This window comes from Musca domestica, unplaced genomic scaffold, assembly GCF_030504385.1.
Source record: "Musca domestica strain aabys unplaced genomic scaffold, Musca_domestica.polishedcontigs.V.1.1 14, whole genome shotgun sequence".
Taxonomy (NCBI): Eukaryota; Metazoa; Arthropoda; class Insecta; order Diptera; family Muscidae; genus Musca; species Musca domestica.
This window is the reverse complement of record NW_026712192.1, coordinates 3,057,771-3,079,120: the sequence shown is the minus strand read 5'-3', so window position 1 is coordinate 3,079,120 and position 21,350 is coordinate 3,057,771. Positions and strand designations below refer to the sequence as shown.

Below are 21,350 nucleotides of genomic sequence, written 5' to 3'. Positions count from 1 at the left end.
ATGTAATTAGTAACGATGCTACTCTTTGGACTTTATTAATGCTTTTACTGAAGGTAGCTTGCCACCATACTAGCCCTCCATAAGTTAGTATTGGCCGAACAAATGATTCATATAATCATTTGATTATATGTGGCTTAACTCCCAACTCTTCCCTATAGAGTTTCTACAAGAATAGGTGCGTTTAAACCTCTCTTCGCTCGCTCCTTGATGTTCCTTTTTTCAATTTAATTTTTGGTCAAAGACGGTACCAAGGTACTTAGCATCCGTTGTCAGCCTTAACCTAACTCCTATCAGCATAGGTAGCGAAAAATCTGGGATTTTCCGCTTGCTTGCAAAAAGCGCGAGCTCAGTTTTAGATGGGTTCACGCCGAGTCCGTTGCATCGTGCCCATTTAGAGAGTTTCACAAGAGCTCCCTGCATGAGATCTGAAATAATTTGCAAGAATTTACTCGCAATCAGCAGTACCACATCGTCAGCGTTAGCCACTACCTTTGTTCCTTAATTTCCAGGTCCTTTAGAATATTGTTTATCACCCGGGTAATACAAGATATGATCTCAATATATATTAGTCTCTCCAGTCTACGAAAGACTGATAGACCTGTAGTCAATCATTTCTCGCATCTATGCGAGTCAGTCCAACTTCCAGTCCAACTTAAGACAATCTCTAAGAAGGAGTGCAATCTGTACCTCACATATCATCTCTGGAGAACCTCTTTAGAGGTGTTCCTTCTATAAAAGACCTTTTGAAAATCCAACCATAGAAAGGAGTGTTATATATACCTTACCTTTCTATGTTTGGAGGAGAAAAGTTTTCCATTCTACAGAAGGCATCTTGAAAGTCCATCCTCCCATAAGGATATTTTTAAGGCTATTTGCCTATCTTTGGAGGAGAAAAGTTTTCCTTTTTACAGAAGGCATCTTGAAAGTCCATCCTCTCATAAGGATATTTTTAAGGCTATTTGCAATATAAGAACTTAAAAGACTCCTGCACTATTTAAGGATCTTCGAGGCCCAAAAACAAATTTCTATGCCTAACACTTTTAAGCCTTCCTATCAGTTCAAAGCAAAGCAGTTCCTGTTAAGACCTTAGATTAGTCATTCTAGAAGTCTTCTGTAATTTTTTTATCTACAGAAGACCTCAGAAGGTTTCTAAAAAGGGCCTCTGTTGAAGCAAGGTCTTTTATATCTACAGAAGACCTCTTCAAGACCTATTTTATGGGTTGCAGAATATCCGTAAAAATATGTTTTTCCTAAAATCTTAAATTTACTTTTACTTAATTTATTTTTTTTCTTTTCAATTTTCAGCCCCATCTGCAGCAGAGCAAAGTTCTTACCCATTTCAATTCCGAGCGGGCGTTGGCCTATCTTTTGGGATTGGTTGTTAACACCCTACAAATTGGTCCTCCACCCCAGCCGGCCGAGTTGCAATGTAAAACAATTATAAAGTCAAGTATCTTAAGTGGAGGTTTGCAGGTACTACAACCCAGTAATCCGTTCGATGAAGAAAAGGGTGAAGCTCGCAGCAGTGCCAGTACTGCTGGCAGTACACCTACCGAACCACCAGCCCATACAATGGCAACTATTGGAGCCACCATACTATCACCCAACAATGTACAACAACGTATTGAAACGCTTGTCTCCGGACTATCGGATGGACGTTTAACCGATCCCTTGGTCGTCACATGGATGACAATTTCTGAACGTTTTTGCAAGGAAAACAATTTGATATGGCATCAAGAATTTCCAGCCGAACATCCAGTACAAGAATTGGAACGTTTATTAACGGCAGTCTTGATACGCCATCAAAGTTTGGGTGGTTTAATATTGACGACGATTGAACGAGATTTGGGTGGTGTTACAACAAATCCCGCCGGAAAATTACCAAAGCAAATTTCAGAAATTATTCGTTTAATATATCAAACCAAATGGTCGGTAGTTCGAATACGGCAACAATTGAATCGCAGCTATAAAGAGGTATGTGCTCCCATGTTGGAACGTTTGCGTTTTCTATTGTACGAGGTACGGCCAGCGGTAAGTTTGGAACAAGAAGGTCTTCACAAATTGCCCATACTCCATAAATTACCGCGATTTAAGCAAATTGTGCGTAAAATTATTGGTGAAATGCGTGTGGCCAAGAAACAATTGGTATGTGCCAAACCCGAGGATATACTTAATGTTACGATACAGAGTCAGAATGTTGCCCAAAAACTGAATCAATCGCAGGTAAGCTGGAGAAATATTTTAAAGTTTAAAATCAATTGTTTACTCTATTCTTCCTTTAAGGAATCCCTGTTGGAAGCTTCAAATATCGATCGCAATCTACCACCAGCTGCAGAGATAGTTGCAATGCCACCACCCCCACTTGCCACTGTCCAAATACCACCAACCCTTACAAATCATGCCTCAAATGAAAATCTCCTAGAGGCGGGAGATAACAATGTTATTTTAAGTGAACGCAAGGCATCCCATGATGAAATTAAGCAACAGGCCGCAGCCGATCTGGATTACGAAGATAAGAAACCCGAAGTTGAGACAAGACTTAGCGGCGAACTCATACGTAGACTATGTGAAAAATGGTATTTCTCTGGAGATGTGAATACCACAATTATGAATGAAATTGTCGAATTTGTAATGCAAGAAATCTGTGATGTTGAGACGGTACGCAGAGCCATGTATTGTCAGGTGCAACGTTATCAAATACGTCGACAGGGTTTGGAAATGTTTCACACTATCCTGCAAGTCAATGGTCTAATGGATGCTGTGAAATATAATATGTTGAGCGGTTATTTGGGTCTACATTTGAAGGGCAACAAACAAACGACCACAAATATATTGGATGATCTCGGCTCGATAACGGCATTCCAGAAGGCCAATTTAATGTTGGCCCAGGCCAAAATATTGGAATGGTCAGTGTACGAACTCCAGAGACTGGTCAATCAAGAACAAATACATTTAAAGTCGAAATACAACAACACCGGCAAGGATAATTCGAATTTGGGCACCTATGTTTTTCTCAAGAAATTACCCAGGGCTAGATTTTTGCTAAGTATATTTGGTATTCTGGCCAAGGATGTAAGTTCCAATGAGCTGAGTTTGCTTATCAACTCGGGTACTTTGGGTACCGTTTTGGGTTTGCTAAGTCAAACGGGTGGAGATATACCGGCTGTAAAGAATACCTATGAACTGTCAACGGTCTATGAAGATACCATACTCAAACAGAAATCAAATAAGGCAAATTTAACCGGACCGGAATTGGCAAAACTAATGAAAATTGGTACGCGCATTGTGCGAGGTGCCGATTGGAAATGGGGCGATCAAGATGGCAATCCGCCGGGAGAGGGTAGAATTATCAGTGAAGTGGGAGAGGATGGGTAAATCTTCGGAACTCTTTTTTTATCATTTTACATGTAACTTATGTGATTTTGTTTCTAGTTGGGTACGCGTGGAATGGTATACTGGGGCCACCAACTCATATCGTATGGGCAAGGAGGGTCAATATGACCTACGTTTAGCCGACAGCGCCTTGAATATTGTCTCACCTGATTCGGAAACGGAAAAAGAAGAAATAACTTATGATTCCTCATTGAATGGAGAATCTCATCCCACAAAATTGTTACGCTATGCCTGCACAAAATTCCTGCAAATTGTCTCCGTCGGGATTGGCCTACATTCCGAAAAGATGGATAAAAATGCAGTACGTGGCATATCTTCAATGTTTCGCTCAATCTTAAATCCTGATTCAACGCTGGCTAATATTTGTGGTCTGGATAACTGGACAACATTGGGATTCTTGAAGGCAATTGCAGGTGAGTTTTGCATAAAACAACAATGACTTTCCGAAAATTAATAAAAAATGATGTTCTCTTATTTGCAGGTGAATCCATATCCTTGTCAAAACACTTAACCTCACCCATTTGGATTGATTTCTACATCAATCTATTGGAACAACCAACCAGCCGAGAACAAGATGTTTTTCGAAAAATCCACTGTCTACGCTTGCTGCAAATTGTTCTACTGCATTGGAGTGACGAGGGTGATCTCAATAAGATGACCGCATTGGTTAGACAAATATTTTCCACTTTGGGAAAACTGACTCTGTATTGTCCGAATGATTCGTCGCTTTTACAAACTACCACGGAAAATAAACCCCGAATATTGTTAACATCTTCACATTCTGGCACGGTGGCTGAGGAAATTATAACTTTGTTGAGAAAACTCCATACCCTACCCGTATGGAATACCGCCATAAATTCTTTCCTTTCACAAAAACTTTGTGTGGCAGCCGAATTGTTCGGCGAAGATGGCTTGGATTTACAACACCTGGAGAATGAATATATATTTGTAATGGGAGTGCTGACCACAATTGGTGGTTGTGACATACGACCCAGGGTGGGATTGCAAGTTTGCCATGAGGGTACCACAGCCACAATTTGTGGTTTCACCACCAAAGGCAAATGTTTGCTAAGCACCGATAATCAATCCCTGAATGGAGAATGCCGCAAGATATCACTGAGTGCCGCTTTGGAAAGTGCCGACTACTCGGTATTTAGCCTCTCTCGGCTGCCAATGAATGAAATGTTACTAAACTCATGGTCAGTGTTATTATATGGACCGGGAGAACGCAAAGAGTCGGTACCAAATATAATTGATATAAGCCTACTGCGTTCGCAGCAAATTCAATTGGCTGTATTGAATGCCAACTGTGTGCTGTATCGTCATCAAACTTCCTTACGTAAAATACTAAAACAAAGATCTCCAGGCATGTGTTCCTATTCATCCGAAGAAAGTATTTCCGATGAGGAACAAACCACCAAGGGAATAGGTAACACGGAACAACAGAGTAAACACCAGCATCACCACGACGGTGGCGAAGAGCAAGATCAAATAAACAACACTTCAACACAATTTATGCTGGGTTCAAATGAAACGGAACTTCTAATTCAAAGTATTTTAATTAGGGCCACACAACCCTCACCGGTCAAGGCCTGCTATACGTACAGTGAATTGGCTACGGCAGCTTTAAATTGTTCCCAAGTGTTGGCATCCCATGTCCATTCGGAACTCAACGATAATTGTTCCTCATCATCGCGTAATGCCGGCGCTGGCAACATGCCCTCTTCAATGCAGGCCACAATGATCCATGGCACACCCATCTACAATATGGGGGTATTCGATGAAGCCACCGGCACCAGCTCAACCAGTATTCCCTCAAACATTGAAATCAAAGATTCCGATACCACAATGAACACCTCCATGTCGTTGATATCCCAAATTATGGAAATGGGTTTTAGCAAAAAGTCCGTAGAATTGGCTGTTAAACAATTGACCGTCTATCCGATGATGCCCACACCCGAACAAATAGTCCAATGGATATTGGAACATCCTGATATTTGTAATAATACCATTGATCCCACAGACTATAATGATCCGGCCGAGTTAATGGCGCCCACACCATCTGAGACGGTGGTTGCAACACCCCACCAAAAATTATCGCTACAAGATGCCGAATGTGATTCGGAGGACAATGACAGTGTTGACACAAGTTCCGACACCGTGGAGGGCTCTTCGGTTCAGGATCATCAATTTAAATATCAGACTCGTAAAGATTTCCAAACAGCCGACCAATATGCCATGTATGTACGCGGCTTGGTGTGTCCGGGCATGATTGTGCGCTGTTGTCGCGACTTTGAAGAAATTAAACAGGGCGATATTGGCGCAGTGCTCAAGGTGGACACGGAGGGATTGCATGACCTAAATGTACAGGTAGATTGGCAGCTGCATGGTAATACTTATTGGGTATGTTTTGTCCACATTGAGTTGCTAGAGAAGCCGGTTGATAAACTCAGTACTTCGTCGGTGGCTAGTTTGGAAAGTGGTGGTGGCGGCGGTGGCATAACATCTTCCCAGGTGGTAATAGGTTCGCAAGTCCGTATGAGAGCAGCTCCACGCTATAAATGGGGAAACATTATGCGTGGAAGTGTGGGCACGGTAACGTCGGTCAATGGGAAAAATGTTTGCGTTGATTTCCCTCAACATCCCGGCTGGAAGGGCTCAATAAATGACATAGAAACGGTGGGTACTTCGGCCCAAGGTTGTACCCTGCTGGGATTGAATAGCCATTCGGTACCCAATGCCAGTGATCTCATTGAAGACTGGTCCCGTTGCATACGCTCTCTGAGTGTATCCTCCAATGAATCAACCGCCAAACATTTGCTAGACCGCAGTCCCAATTGTTGGCAAAGTTCCTCGAGTACCCAGGGAAAACATTGGATACGCCTGGAAATGCATGAAAATGTTCTGGTACACAGCCTATCGATTACGGTGAGTCCCAGTGATCATTCGCATATGCCTTCTTTGGTGGTAACACGAGTCGGTGACAGCATTGGCAACTTGAAGGAATACTCTTGGATCTCCATAAAAATCACCGACACCACAGTGGCTCTAATGACCGATGTACGGCAATACTACCCCTGGATTGAGATAGTCATTAAACAGTGTCGCAACAATGGTATACAATGCAAGGTTCACGCCCTGAACATCGTTGGGCGCCGCAAACAAACCGACCTGGATTTGATGCTGATGAATGCCTCATTTTTGGCTTGTGAATATGACAACCTATCGGATTCCAATCAAAACCTATCCATGTCATCATATGCGGATCCCAAATCTTCCTCTTCACTGAGTGATCCACCTTGCACCGTGATGGTTTGGGGTTTGAATGATAAGGAACAATTGGGTGGCCTTAAGGGATCCAAAGTGAAGGTGCCCACATTTTCACAAACCATTAGTCGTCTGCGACCCATACACATTGCGGGCGGCTCGAAATCGCTTTTTATTGTGTCCCAAGATGGTAAGGTGTATGCCTGTGGTGAGGGTACCAATGGGCGTTTGGGCTTGGGTACCAGTGCCAATGTTTCGGTGCCACGTCAAGTTCCAGTTCTGCATCAATATGTGGTGAAGAAAGTTGCCGTGCATTCTGGAGGTAAACATGCCCTGGCGCTGACTTTGGATGGTAAAATTTTCTCTTGGGGCGAGGGTGAAGATGGCAAATTGGGTCATGGCAATCGTTTGACCATGGATAAGCCAAAAATGATTGAAGCACTGCGTTCGAAAAAGATACGAGACATTGCCTGTGGCTCCTCGCACAGCGCAGCCATAACCTCAGCTGGTGAGTTGTATACCTGGGGATTGGGTGAATATGGCCGCCTGGGACATGGTGACAATGCAACCCAATTGAAACCGAAGCTGGTGGCTGGCCTAAGCGGAAAGCGGGTAATACAGGTGGCATGTGGCAGTCGGGATGCACAGACTTTGGCCCTAACCGAGGATGGTGCCGTATACTCGTGGGGTGATGGTGATTTTGGCAAATTGGGTAGAGGTGGTTCGGAGGGCTCATCTGTACCGCATGAAATTGAACGTTTGAGTGGCATTGGTGTCATACAAATCGAGTGTGGCGCCCAATTTAGTCTTGCCCTAACACGAACTGGAGAAGTTTGGACATGGGGCAAAGGTGATTACTATCGCCTCGGCCATGGCAGTGATCAGCATGTTCGTAAACCTCAACCCATACAGGGATTAAGAGGACGCAAAGTTATTCATGTTGCCGTTGGCGCCTTACACTGCTTGGCTGTCACGGACACGGGACAGGTCTTTGCCTGGGGCGATAACGATCATGGTCAACAGGGTTCCGGTAATACGGTGGTGAACAAGAAACCCGCCTTGGTAATTGGTTTGGACTCGGTATTTGTAAATCGTGTTGCATGCGGCAGTTCACATTCCATTGCCTGGGGTCTGCCACAATCGCCCTCGGAAGATGAGAAAAAGGGACCGGTGCCATTTGCAACGACCAAAGATCCATTGGGCGGCACTAGTTTGGGTATATATGATGCCGAGCCAACGGTTTGTGTGGCGCCCTCTACAAGCAGTGGCAATAGTAAAACGCCCAGCAAAGCCAGCCTAAGTGAAACGCTGTTGTCTTTGGAAACGAACGGAGCCCGACAAACGGCACTGAATTATGTGTTGAATGCCATGAGTATTTTGCAGGCACGTCAACTGATTGTTGCCGCCCTGACTAGTCATAGCAAAGTGAATTTAAATGAAAGACTGAGCAGTGATATTGATACGGAAACCAGTGCCGGGGGTGGTGGAGGAATGATGGGCACTGGTGGTGGTGGTGGTATGAGAGATACTCTGAGCCATCAAAGTAGCCAACAACAAATTGTCAACAATACCAATGAAGTTATAGCTCAAGGTGGCGGAGAAGCCCTGGCCGATGCTTCCGATCCAGCTGTTCACGAACCATCGCCAGAAGCTGAAATACCCAGCAGTGTTATGCCAACATCCTCTATGACAGAGAGAGGGGCAGAACGTATACGTTCAGATCTGAGTGCTTTCCATAGCCTAACCGGTTCGATGTCATTGTCGGCATCATTGTCGAGTACTGCACCACACAAACATTCGAAAATGTCGGCCTCTGCAATGTCTGTTATGGCGGCCACCATGAATAACCAGGAGGAGATGATAAATGAAACATCCTTGACAGGCTTGGATGATTTCACATCGTTGTTGGGCGAATCGGAGGCCAAGAGTCTGGTGGAGTTACTGAAGTTAAGTGTTGCTGGGCGCACTGGTCCCTCGAGTACTGCCCAAACAATTGCCGAGACCTTGATTGCATTGGGCTCCAACAGTCCCACAATTGGGGCTATGCTTCTGGAGACTTGCATAACTGAATTGGAAGATCTTTGTACATCACGCTACAGCCTGGGCAAAGTACCTAAGCCTGTAATGCAGGAGAGCAGCCACCCTTATGTTGACAACGTTACGACCACTGGTCATGTCAAGATACCCGGAGCTGAGGCTTTACGTTTGGAGTTCGATTCGAATTGTTCAACAGAAAAACGCAATGACCCTTTGGTCATTATGGATGGTTCGGGTCGTGTTATTGCAATGCGTTCCGGTCGGGAGTTTGCCCAGTGGGCGTCGGAAATACGTATTCCCGGTGATGAAATGAAATGGAAATTCACTTCAGACAGTTCGGTAAATGGTTGGGGTTGGCGTTTTTGGGTCCATGCCATAATGCCGGCCACCACAATGAATGAAAGGGGTTCAGATCGTGCGGTCTTGTCTCAGCCATCGATGCCTTTGGTGATGGCTTTACTAGATGAACGTTTGGGTCCCAACAACACCAGTGTCCTGTTGCGTTTAGCAGCTGCCTTGGCGGCTTGTGCTCAATTAAATTCGCTGACAACAACACAACGTATTTGGTCTCTGAAGCGGTTACATGCAGTGCTGCTAACGAAGCATGCTCCCAAGCCGCTGGACGCTTCCTTAAATCCAATTCTCATGCCCCTGATACCAGAACTATTGCGTCAATATGAATATGAAGAGCCACAGGTAAGGGGTGGCATTCATCTGATGCATTCCGACTATTTCAAGACATTGGCCGCCCTTGCCTGTGATATGCAATTGGATGCCGTTTTACCACCGGCCGATGTACACAAATGGGCGTGGTTTAAACGCTACTGCATTGCTGTACGCGTCGCCCAATCCCTGATAAAACGTAGCGAGTTGCCCAAGTCATTTTGCATGGAAGTGAGAAAGAAATTTGCCGAAATGATGCCACAACCCAATCAGCAGGCTCATTCGCATACACCGCAACCGGGCGGAGGATCGTCTTCCATGATGAACTCAACAACATCTTTGGGATCTTCGACGAGCACGGCCACAAATCCCTCACCACAACCCTGCCTCACGGCCATGGTAAATACGTTAACGCCTAGCACCAGTAGCTTGATACAGTATATAGATACCGTTATGACATTGTCATTGCAGGAGTCTGGAGGAGCTTGTGGAGGTGGTGCAGCATCTGCTGGTCCCATGACGCCATGTTCAACTGCGGGGGAGAGCCTACAGTTTATGCACGAAGATCATAGTTTGTTTAAGACCGAACATGACAGTCAATTGCTGCAATGGCTAAACAGACGTCCCGATGATTGGGCCTTATCGTGGGGTGGTGCCAGCACCATTTACGGCTGGGGCCACAATCATCGTGGTCAATTGGGTGGCCTCGAAGGCAGTCGCATTAAGACACCAACGCCATGTGAAGCTTTAAGTTTGCTGCGCCCAGTGCAATTGGCTGGAGGAGAACAAACCTTATTTGCAGTTACACCGGATGGAAAACTCTTTGCTACAGGTTATGGTTGCGGTGGAAGGCTTGGTGTGGGTGGTACAGACTCTTGGGCAGTGCCCACACTGGTGGCATCGCTGCAACATGTTTTTGTGAAAAAAGTGGCGGTAAATTCGGGCGGCAAACATTGTCTGGCCCTTACAACTGACGGTGAAGTCTACTCGTGGGGCGAGGGTGAAGATGGTAAATTGGGTCATGGCAATCGCATGGGTTATGATCGTCCCAAACTGATTGAGGATCTCACCGGTATTGGTATTGTGGATATTGCTTGCGGCAGTGCCCATTCGGCGGCCATTACAGCATCAGGCCATGTTTTGACCTGGGGCAAAGGACGTTATGGTCGTTTGGGACATGGTGATTCCGAGGATCAGCTGAGACCAAAGTTGGTAGAAGCCCTGCTAGGCTATAGGGCCATAGATATTGCCTGCGGCTCGGGCGATGCCCAGACGTTGTGTATTACCGACGATGACAATGTTTGGAGCTGGGGCGATGGAGATTATGGCAAATTGGGACGTGGTGGCTCGGATGGCTGTAAAGTTCCTGTCAAAATTGAAAGTCTTTCGGGTTTGGGTGTCATAAAAGTAGAATGTGGCTCACAATTTTCAGTGGCCCTTACAAAATCGGGTGCTGTTTATACCTGGGGTAAGGGAGATTTTCATCGTTTGGGTCATGGAACGGTGGATCATGTGCGCCGACCCAAAAAGGTGGCCGCTCTACAGGGAAAGAAAGTTGTGTCCATTGCCACGGGATCTTTGCATTGTGTGGCCTGCACAGACAATGGCGAGGTGTATACATGGGGTGACAACGATGAAGGTCAACTGGGAGATGGTACGGTTAGTGCCATACAGAGACCGCGGTTGGTACATGCTTTGGTGGGCAAACATATTGTCAAAGTTACCTGTGGTTCGGCACACACATTGGCTCTTTCGACATCGCAGTTATCGGAAAGAGTAAGACCGCCACCTAATCCCCCGCTGGAATATGATTTGGTTAGAGATTTGCCACCCGAAGCTTTACATGCACGTCTCGTGTTGCTGCATCATTTTTCAGAGCTGCTGTGTCCATGTTTGGCCATGTTGCCCATAACAGGTTTGTGGTCACTTCGTTTTTGAGAAATTTGAAAATTACAATTTTTTTGCATTTCAGGTGAACTAAGCCTGGGAGCTTTAAAAGATGTTTTGGTGTACACCATAAAAGAGGCGGCCTTCCGCAAAGTCATACAGACCACCATGGTAAGAGATAAGCAACATGGACCGGTGATAGAGCTAAATCGCATACAGGTGAAACGATCCCGCAATAAATCGGCGAATGGTTTGGCCGGTGTGGATGGCATGAAAAGTGTTTTTGGTCAAATGGTACAAAAATTACCTCTGCTGACGCAGGAGGCATTGTCATTGCCGCATCGTGTTTGGAAAGTGAAATTTGTGGGCGAATCGGTAGATGATTGTGGCGGTGGTTATAGTGAATCGATTGCTGAAATGTGTGATGAATTGCAAAATGGCAGCGTACCGCTTTTGATAGGCACCCCAAATGGCCGTGGTGAGGCTGGGGCAAATCGCGATTGCTTTTTGTTAGATCCCACACTCACATCGGTGCTGCAAATGAATATGTTCCGATTTTTGGGTGTTCTTATGGGTATTGCTGTGAGAACGGGTTCGCCGCTTAGTTTGAAGTAAGTTTCCTTTTTGTTTTGCAGAGGGAAAATTATTTTAACCTATTTTCTGATTTTGTTAACAGCCTTGCTGAACCAGTTTGGCGCCAATTGGCCGGTGAACAATTACGACCATCAGATCTAACCGAGGTGGATCGTGATTATGTAGCCGGCCTATTGTGCATACGCAACATGGACGATGATCCCAAGGTGTTTAGTACCCTAGAACTGCCCTTTTCCACGTCATCGGCCAAGGGACACGAAGTGCCACTGTCCACACGCTATACACGCATTACACCACAAAATCGCCATGAATATGTACGGTTGGCTTTGAATTTCCGCTTGCACGAATTCGATGAACAAGTTAAGGCCGTACGTGATGGCATGTCCAAAGTAATTCCCGTCCCTCTACTCTCATTGTTTTCGGCAGCTGAACTTCAAGCCATGGTTTGTGGATCGCCCGATATCCCATTGGGTCTGTTGAAATCGGTGGCCACATACAAAGGATTTGATCCCAATTCGGATTTGGTACAATGGTTCTGGGAAGTCATGGAGGAATTTTCAAATCAGGTACGAGTTTAAAATATTTGATTTTTTTTTGCATTCTTCATCATATTCTTTTTTATGCAACAGGAACGTTCGCTATTCTTACGTTTTGTGTGGGGTCGTACACGTTTGCCGCGAACCATTGCCGATTTTCGAGGACGTGACTTTGTTCTACAAGTTTTGGAGAAAAATCCGCCCGATCACTTTCTGCCCGAATCATATACCTGCTTCTTTTTATTGAAAATGCCTCGGTATTCGTGCAAAGTAAGTGGACATTTTTGGAATAACATTTTGTGATTAAGAATTTCTAAAAAAACATCGATTTTGTTTCGGTTGTGTGATTTCAGGCCGTTCTAATGGAAAAACTCAAATATGCCATACATTTTTGCAAAAGTATTGATACCGATGAATATGCCCGTGTTGCTATGGGCGATCCCACCGAAGCAACCGGCAGCGAAGATAATAGTGATTTAGAATCTGTAGCAAGTCATGATGCCTAAAATGAGCTCAACATTTTCGTCGTCGAAGCAGAGGAAGTACAAGACAATGCCATCTAAGTGCAAGGAATTCACAAAGACAGCTTAATTCGTACATCAAACATGGACAATTTTTGAAATTAAGAGCAACAACAAACCAAATGCAACAATTAGTTGTTTATTAACAAAACAAAAAAATACTAAAAATTTGGTCGTTTATATGACACCCACACACAAAAAAACAATTGTACAAGCAAAAATTACTATATAAATTGGTAAGTATATAATATGCATATTATAATTTATAATATCCACAGGGTGAGATAAAAAACTGCAACAAAGTCAAACGCCATAATTTTTACATTTTTTTTTTCAAATTTTATTGAATGAAAGCAACAAATCTCGGAAATAGCATCAAATTTTAGGATAAGTTTAGATTTGTTCGAATTGGTCATCTTTGACACGAATTATGGCCTTCAAACGGCCAATGAAGCCGTCACACGCTGCCCGAATGTTGCTCTGCGGTATTTTGGCCCATTCACGGCGAAGTGCTTGCATGAGATGATCGACACTTTGGTATTTTGACATGCTTTCCAAAATACTCCAGACACAATAGTCCAACGGATTGGTATACGGAGATTTTGGTGGCCATTGTGTGCTGGAAACGAAGCGAGGAACCTCTTTTTGTAACCAGTGCAATGGTGCTAAGTCCTGTTGGAATGTCCAAGGTCTGTAGCCAAAATGTTTGCGTGCCCAAGGCTTTAATACACCCTCCAGATAATATTCGGCATTTATTCTGATGCCGCGGTCGATTAATGCTTGCGGAGAGCGACCATCTGCTGTTCTGACGGCCCACACCATCGCCATGGCCGGCGCTTGAGTTCTGGTGGCCAACTGAAGGTGCACATTTTCAGCTGACCTCTTTGGCAAGATCATTTGACACGATCATTTGTTTATAAACTGCTGGACAACGAATGTTTTCTCATCGGAGAAAACCAAATTCGGCAGTTCACCACTATCGGCCAAGCGAAGCAACTCTTTAGGTCTTTTGAGTCTATTTTCTTTCTGTTGCGGTGTAAGTTCTTGCACTTTTTGAAATTTCAATGGCTTTACCCCGAGTTCATTTTTTAATATTTGCCGAATGGAATATTGCGATAAGTTCAGCTCACGAGCCAGTTTCGATCAAGTCGCATCTTTACTTTTCGGACCATTTCTGCTGATGTTGATGTTTTCCTCCGTCCACTTCCTTGACGTCAGGCTTCGCTACCAGTTTCGCGGTAATGAGCGATGGTATGAGACACAAAAGATGTATTCACATTTAAATGCTGGAGTGCTCTAACGATAGCCACTTGTGGTTCTCCAACCAAATATAAAGAAATCACACTATCACGCTTTAATTCCATCACCAATAACTTTTTTTCTGGAAAATTCTCACTAAAATGCTTTTGTACGCTTGTTAACAATATAATGAGCTGTCACTGAAATAATTTTAACAACGGTCGGATGAGTGGCTTGGAAATGACAGCAGTCTGAAGTTTGTTGCAGTTTTTTCATCTCACCCTATATATATCCAAATCTAAACCGATATCGATAAAATGTAGCAAAGCTATTTCTGAGCTGAATTTGATATATTTCTCCAAATATCGTTATGACAGACTGCATATTGCGGCTGCGAAGGACAAAAATAACAAATCGTATGAACAATATATATGGGAGCTGTAGCTATATCTGAACCGATTTCGATCAAATTTGGCTTACTTATTTTTAGACCCAATTTGGTCGTATGTGCAAAATTCCATACCATTTGGCCTGACATTACACGTTTGGTGCACAATAAAATGTAGCTATATCTAAATTTTGACCGATTATCTCCAATTTCAATGAGTTTCGCTCTTGGGCGAAACAAATGATTTTTCTAAAATTTCATCTGGATCGGACAATAAATGCGACCTGTACTTTGTTTACAAAAACACATGGACAGACTGACGGACGAACCGACATGCATAAATAGACTCAAAATGTGATTCTATGCAGGTCATCAAAAGAACCTATGGGTCTATCTCGTTTCCTTTTGCCTGTTACAAACAAATGCACAAAGTCATAATACCCTGACCACCTTGTGGTGTAAAGTGTCATTGCCATTCTATTGTAAGGGGATTTTTAAACTTCTTTTGAAAAAATTGGTTAAAATTGTGAATTCAAATAGTTCTGTAAAAAAGGTGTAGCACATTCATTCTGCTATGGCCATTTGAAGGTAAAGTAGAATGAATGGCTCATGCGTTATTTATAAAATAACTGCCTGTAACAGGCAAAAGAATACGAGATCGACCCATAGTTCATTTAAATGATTTATCACCATGGAATCACTTTCTAAGTCGATCCGTCCATGTATTTTTGCGAGAATAGTACAGATCCTATTATTGTCCGATAAAGAAAAATTGTTGCAGAAATCATTTTTTTTTTTGACTCAAGAACGAACGCTTTTCAAATTGGGCCAGATTTAGATATAGGTCCCATATACATATTTGCCCGATTTTAGTTTAATTGTCCACCAAATGCGCAATATATTTCAAAACTTGATCAATTTAAGAACATACGATCGAATTTACGATCATATGAAAGTGTGTTAAATTTGGGGAAAATCGGTTCAGATATAGCTATAACAGCCGTATATAGGTTTCATTTGATTTCCTATTTAAGTCTCCCACATCCGTTATATATGCACTCCATAAGAATGATTTCCGGTAGAAGATATCAGATAGAGCCGAGAAATATCCTTGACAAATTTTTACGAAATCCGTTCACAGTTAAATATAGCTCCCATATATAGATTCTTCCGATTTTAGGATTACATTCTATTCTAGTTGTGGTAGATTATAATCTATATAACATTTTATTTAGTTCCACAAAATGTTTACAAAATATTAAAAATCTTACTTTCTCATTTCAGCACCGCTTAGAAGTTGCAATAACAAACTGATGAATACAAAATACAAAACAACAACAAAAATTATAGGAAACTTCACAAATTCCCGTATATTCTCGATTAATCACGAAAAAACACACCAACACACCCACACATACAAAACAGCAATGTTTGAAAACCAAAATTGAATTTAAAAAGAAAAAAAGGTTTGCTTCTATATTTTTTGCTTTTTAGAGAGCCGTACATATAGCTGTTGAGCTTTCTAATATAAACGTTTCTAGTATTCTTTGATTCTTTTCCTTAATATATAATATATAACAAACAAAACAAAACAAAAAAACAACTATTTATTTTTTCTACCCTAGTATTACACATAGACAAATCGAACTACATACAAACATACATACATTATGTCTTTCCATTGAATAAATTATTAACAAAGCTCCTTTATATAAACAAAAACTATTTTCCTGTATCTATTTATATACACACATGAATTGGTTACGAAAATAAAACTGAATTTACAAAAACAAATTTATATAAGTATTGAATTTTTTTCCTGATTTGGTATTATTTTCCTCAAATTTTCTTTTCCTCCCCTTCAAAATAATTCTATATATCTCTCTTTTATTGTTAGTTACACCAATTATGATCAAGTTAATTTAAATACTACTTTACATTAGTTTTAGTTGTCATGTGTGAATTGTCGTTGTTTTTAAGTAATAATTTATCGCTACATTAGTTTTAGTCTTTTATTTCCTTAGTTAATATAATAATTTGTGAATTTTGTTTTTAATATTTTATTTCGAATATACATAATGTAATAGAAGAGTCATTATAATGAATCCCCTTTTTTTAATTTATAATATTTTGGTTTTGTTTTTATTTTCTAATTCAAATGTCATTGGTAAGCATGTCTTCTCATACTCAATATACTATTGATTTTATTACATAATAAAGAATAATTAGATTTTTCATAAAATGTATTTTCTCTATGAGAAAAAAATGGACTAACAGCTACATTATTAAAATTGGATTTGAATCACTTATGACATTTGGCCAGGGTTTAATTTTAGAATCTTCAGTTTGATCAAATCAAAATGTTTTAATAATTAAAATATACATTTTTTTTAGCTTACAAATGCACCGAATAGCTTGACACATTCATATAATTTATATAATTTTGAAATCATTTTAGTTATTACACATCATTTTAATTTTGTAATCCTTAACGGAAATTATTAAGCACGGCCCTAGAAAATCCCATCTGGTGGGATATTGAATATTAGCTTTTTTAATTAAGAGAAATCTATTACCCATCAATTCAGTTCTATACAACTAACTGTCCGGAATAGCTTTCAAAACTGGATAATGACAAAATAAAATGGTTTCTGAATTTTTAAACACCTGTTACTCTGTAGGACTTACAGGTTCTTCGCATGCGGTTTGATACAATGGCCCAACTTCTCATGTAAAGTTTTGGATTTAATGACTGAAGGTCGATTCTTAAATGACAACTGCATTTTGTCTGGAATTTTGACTGTTGAAAACGCTGCTAAAAAGGCTAAGGCTACTTACAGAGATCACTGCTGTTTCCCTGCCCTGAGGCTATCTTGGCAATCTTCGTCTATTTTCGCATCTTTTCCAAGATCTGTTACATTGGGAACTGGGAGAAAAAGTGGCTAAGAGATCATTACTTTTTTACTTTGAGGGGAAGGGCTTTGCAGCCTGAACGGGTTGGGTTTCCTGCACCCTGGTCAAGAGAATTTGGGAGTGAGTTTGAAAATGTTTGCATCTAAGGCTATTTACAGAGATCACATGTGTTTTTTTCCTGTCCCTGAGGCTGTCTTTTAGCCTATTTTTATCAGCTGTTACATTGGGAACTGGGGGAATAAGTTACCGAAAGATCATTGGCTATTTACAGAGATCACATGTGTTTTTTTCCTGTCCCTGAGGCTGTCTTTTAGCCTATTTTTATCAGCTGTTACATTGGGAACTGGGGGAATAAGTTACCGAAAGATCATTACCTTCAGTGGGAAAGGCTTTGCTGCCTAAAAGGGTTGGGTCTATTTTCTCGTCCATTTTAACCTATTTTCATGAGCTGTTACATTGGGAACTGGGGGAATTAGTTGCTGAAAGGTCATTACCTTCAATGGGAAGGGCTTTGCTGCCTAAAAAGGGTTGGGTTTTCTGGTGATTCCCTGTCCCTGAGGCGGTCTTGGCAATTTTGGTCTATTTTTAGCCTCTTTTCCGAGAGCAAGTTATATAGGGAACTGGGGGAATGGAAAGTGACTGACAAATCATAACCTTCAAGAGGAAGGGCTTTACTGCCTGAGCGGTTTGGGTTCCTACGCCCAGGTCACAAGATTTTGTGATTGAATTTTTAAGATGGTCTTGACAATTTTCTTTGTATTCCCGGTCATATTTGAAACTGGTGATGGACTGTCTCTTTTTCAACAGCTGTTACATTGCGAACTGGGCGGTATAATTGGCTAAAAAACAATTTCCTTTTAGGAGGAGGGCTTTGATGCCTGCACGTAGAGTGCATGTTTGATAGCAATGTTTCCCTTTCATTGGATTACCTATAGCTTGGTCACGAGGTTTTGGCATTGACTTCCTGAGGTAGTCTTGAAAATTTGTTTTGTATCGCCTTGAAGTAATTTGAAAACTAGTTATTGTAGCTGTCCTACTGCTGTTTTTGGTTTAATTATGGTTTGCCTTTTTACTCCAAATTCAAAAAGGAAGCGGCCTGTTTAGTTTTGGACCATAGCGATACAGGAGTTAGGTGAGTAGGTTTGGCTGGCCAGTTAATGAGGTGCAGCGTGTCATGGGAACCTGAGCTCTGGGCACTGCTGTCAATTGGAGCCCAACAACTTGGGTTTGTCGAGGCACATCTCGCTCTTCAGGGAGCAAGGTGACCTCCGATTACGGAATTCACTCTGTATTCATCCATGACATTTGTGACCGTGATAAGCCTGTTTATCTAGAGGCTCTCTCTCTTATTCCTCTGTACCTCCTCTCTATATTATGAAGGTATTTTCTTGCGTGCCTGGGTGGAGGTTGCCTATCCACCAGATGATGATTGAAATAATTGTGTTTACAAAAACCCAAGTAAGTGTAGCATTTTATTTTGCTGTCGCCCCGGTAAGACCTTCGCTTCCTCGGGTGTATAAGAAGGGAACCTGCATACAATTCTATGTCGTATAGTGATGTCCGTCCGTCTGTGGAAATCACTCTAGCTTCTGAACAAAATGAAGTAGGTTAATAAAATTTTACTCAAATGTATGTAATTTCTGCAGGACTTTTGGTATTGAAAATGAGCCATGTAGGTCCACGTTTTGGTATTGCTCCCATATAATGGTACCTCCCAATTTTCTTTATTTTGGTGATTTAAGCGACATAATTCGCCGATAACGTGTCAAATTTGGTATTTGAAGTTTGTAATGGATACTACAGCCTATAACAGAAAATTGTCTGTGCAGGTCCATGTTTTGGTGTAGCCCCCCATATAATGGTACATTCCTATTTTCGGTATTTTGGTGACATTATTCTCCGGAAATGTTTAAAATTTGGTATTTGAAGTTCGTAATGGATACTACAGCCTATGACAGAAAATTGTCTGTGCAGGTCCACGTCTTCGTATAGCCCCCTTATAACGGTACCTCCCTATATTCGGTATTTTGATGATTTTAGCGACATTATTCACGGGAATTGTTCCAAATTTGGTATTTGAAGTTCGTAGTGGATACTACAGCCTATGACAGAGAATTGTCTGCTCAGGTCCACGTCTTCGTATAGTCCCCTTATAACGGTACCTCCCTATATTCGGTATTTCGATGATTTTAGCGACATTTTTCAACAGAAACTTAGTATTTGAAGTTCGTAATGGATACTACAGAAAATTGTCTATGCAGGTCCAGATCTTCGTATAGTCCCGATATAACTGTACCTCCCTATATTCGGTATTTCGATGATTTTAGCTACATTATTCACAGAATTTTTTTTCAAGTTTCCCATTGGAATATTGTAATGGCTTATGGAAAAATTTGCCTATGCAGGTCTACGTCTTCGTATAGACCCCACTATAAAAGATACATTCGGTATTTTTAAGATTTTACCAGAATTTTTTAACCGGTTTTATTTTATTTATTTTTTTTTTTTAAATTGCCAAATTCGTTCCAAATGGTAGAGGGTATTCAAAGTTCGGCCGGGTTGATCTTATATATTTTTTTATTGTTATGTGTTGCCTTTGTCCTTGCCTCAGATTCTGATTTAATACTTATGAAGAGACGATGCTTATTTGAGTGAAGGTAAATTCTTTCAGATTTGAATTTAAATGTTATACAAAATATATCCAGCAGTATTTAATTGAGTTTTGTGTGGAATAGCATAATGTTCTACAAAATACAATAACTGGTCATGTTGTTTCTAAATTTTAAATGCCTATTTAAAAAATTGTGCTTTTTTCTGCCTTTTCATTTATTTATGTTTGAATTCTTTAATTTTGTGTTTAATCCTGAAATAAAATCTATTTAACCTGACATAAAGTTAGAGATCAAAATTGCAACACCTACATAAATACTCAATACTATAATGTAGTACTTAACATAATATACAATAATCTATGATGACGTTACTGTGTTAAAAGGCAAAAAACCAAAACATACATACAATTATAAAAACAAAAACATATAATTTTTAATTATTAAATATATATATGACAAGAAATTACCTAATATATATTACCATGTAGAAATAAAAACAAATGAGTTACATTCACAAAAGAAACAAAAAAATGGTTAAAAATAAAATGTAGTTTTTGTTTTATTTAAGAAAAAAAAAATAGAGGATGTAGTGAATTTCATTAAAATCATAGTAAGTAGACTTGAATAACACCATAATTAACTATGGCTATATAAAGTAGCAAATTGGCAAATATATTAGAATTAAAAAAAATTGTTATTTCATTACAATTTCTAAAATAAATAATTTTTTCAAATCTTCTTTTTTTCAGTTAAAAATAATATTTGAAGTTTTTTGCTCTTAGCGGTTACACTCATCCCTTCGTCCATGCTAAAAACTTGTGGAATTTATCTTTGATTATTACTTTCAAATCACCCAAACAAAATGGAAAATAACTGAATTCTATTCTACATTGGAAATAATGCTTTACCTTAAGACTGACATCATCATATTGCATACATGCGTACATATATACATATATTTATTTAAAAGCAATTTACTTTGTATCCTTTATTCCTATCTATTATCCATATAAGTAATCCTGCATTTTCTCTTATATATACTAAAAAATAATTAATCTTAAATCAATTACAATTATATTGTTAAATTTCATAGATACATACACGCATATTTAAATTAAAAATATATATTTAAAAAAATAAGAAAGAGACATGGATATTAATTATGACAGGAACTTGACATTTTTTTCATCATAAAGGGGATAGTTTTTTCTATTCCAATACACTATTTTAAGTTTATAAACAACTTATAATTGTTAATATTTCTAACATTTTTTTTTTTTTTTGATTTGAGTGACTTGAT

The 21,350-nt window shown here is 40.6% G+C and overlaps 1 protein-coding gene across 2 annotated transcripts in view; it reads left to right on the top strand.

Moving 5' to 3' along the window:
- The window catches only part of LOC101899543 (probable E3 ubiquitin-protein ligase HERC2), a 43,235-nt gene extending 22,089 nt beyond the window's left edge, over positions 1–21,146 (top strand). The window contains exons 6-15 of one of the 2 annotated variants that reach the window (XM_059119111.1): positions 1,306–2,223; positions 2,284–3,371; positions 3,433–3,806; positions 3,875–11,275; positions 11,333–11,858; positions 11,924–12,407; positions 12,471–12,647; positions 12,731–13,134; positions 15,810–15,991; positions 20,800–21,146. In XM_059119111.1, coding sequence (XP_058975094.1) covers positions 1,306–2,223; positions 2,284–3,371; positions 3,433–3,806; positions 3,875–11,275; positions 11,333–11,858; positions 11,924–12,407; positions 12,471–12,647; positions 12,731–12,883 — 11,121 coding nt within the window. In that variant the 3' untranslated portion in view covers positions 12,884–13,134; positions 15,810–15,991; positions 20,800–21,146. Of the gene's footprint in view, positions 1–1,305; positions 2,224–2,283; positions 3,372–3,432; positions 3,807–3,874; positions 11,276–11,332; positions 11,859–11,923; positions 12,408–12,470; positions 12,648–12,730; positions 13,135–15,809; positions 16,234–20,799 lie in introns of those variants that run through there. The other variant, XM_011295325.3, reaches the window with a different exon arrangement.
- Positions 21,147–21,350: the final 204 nt, after the last annotated feature.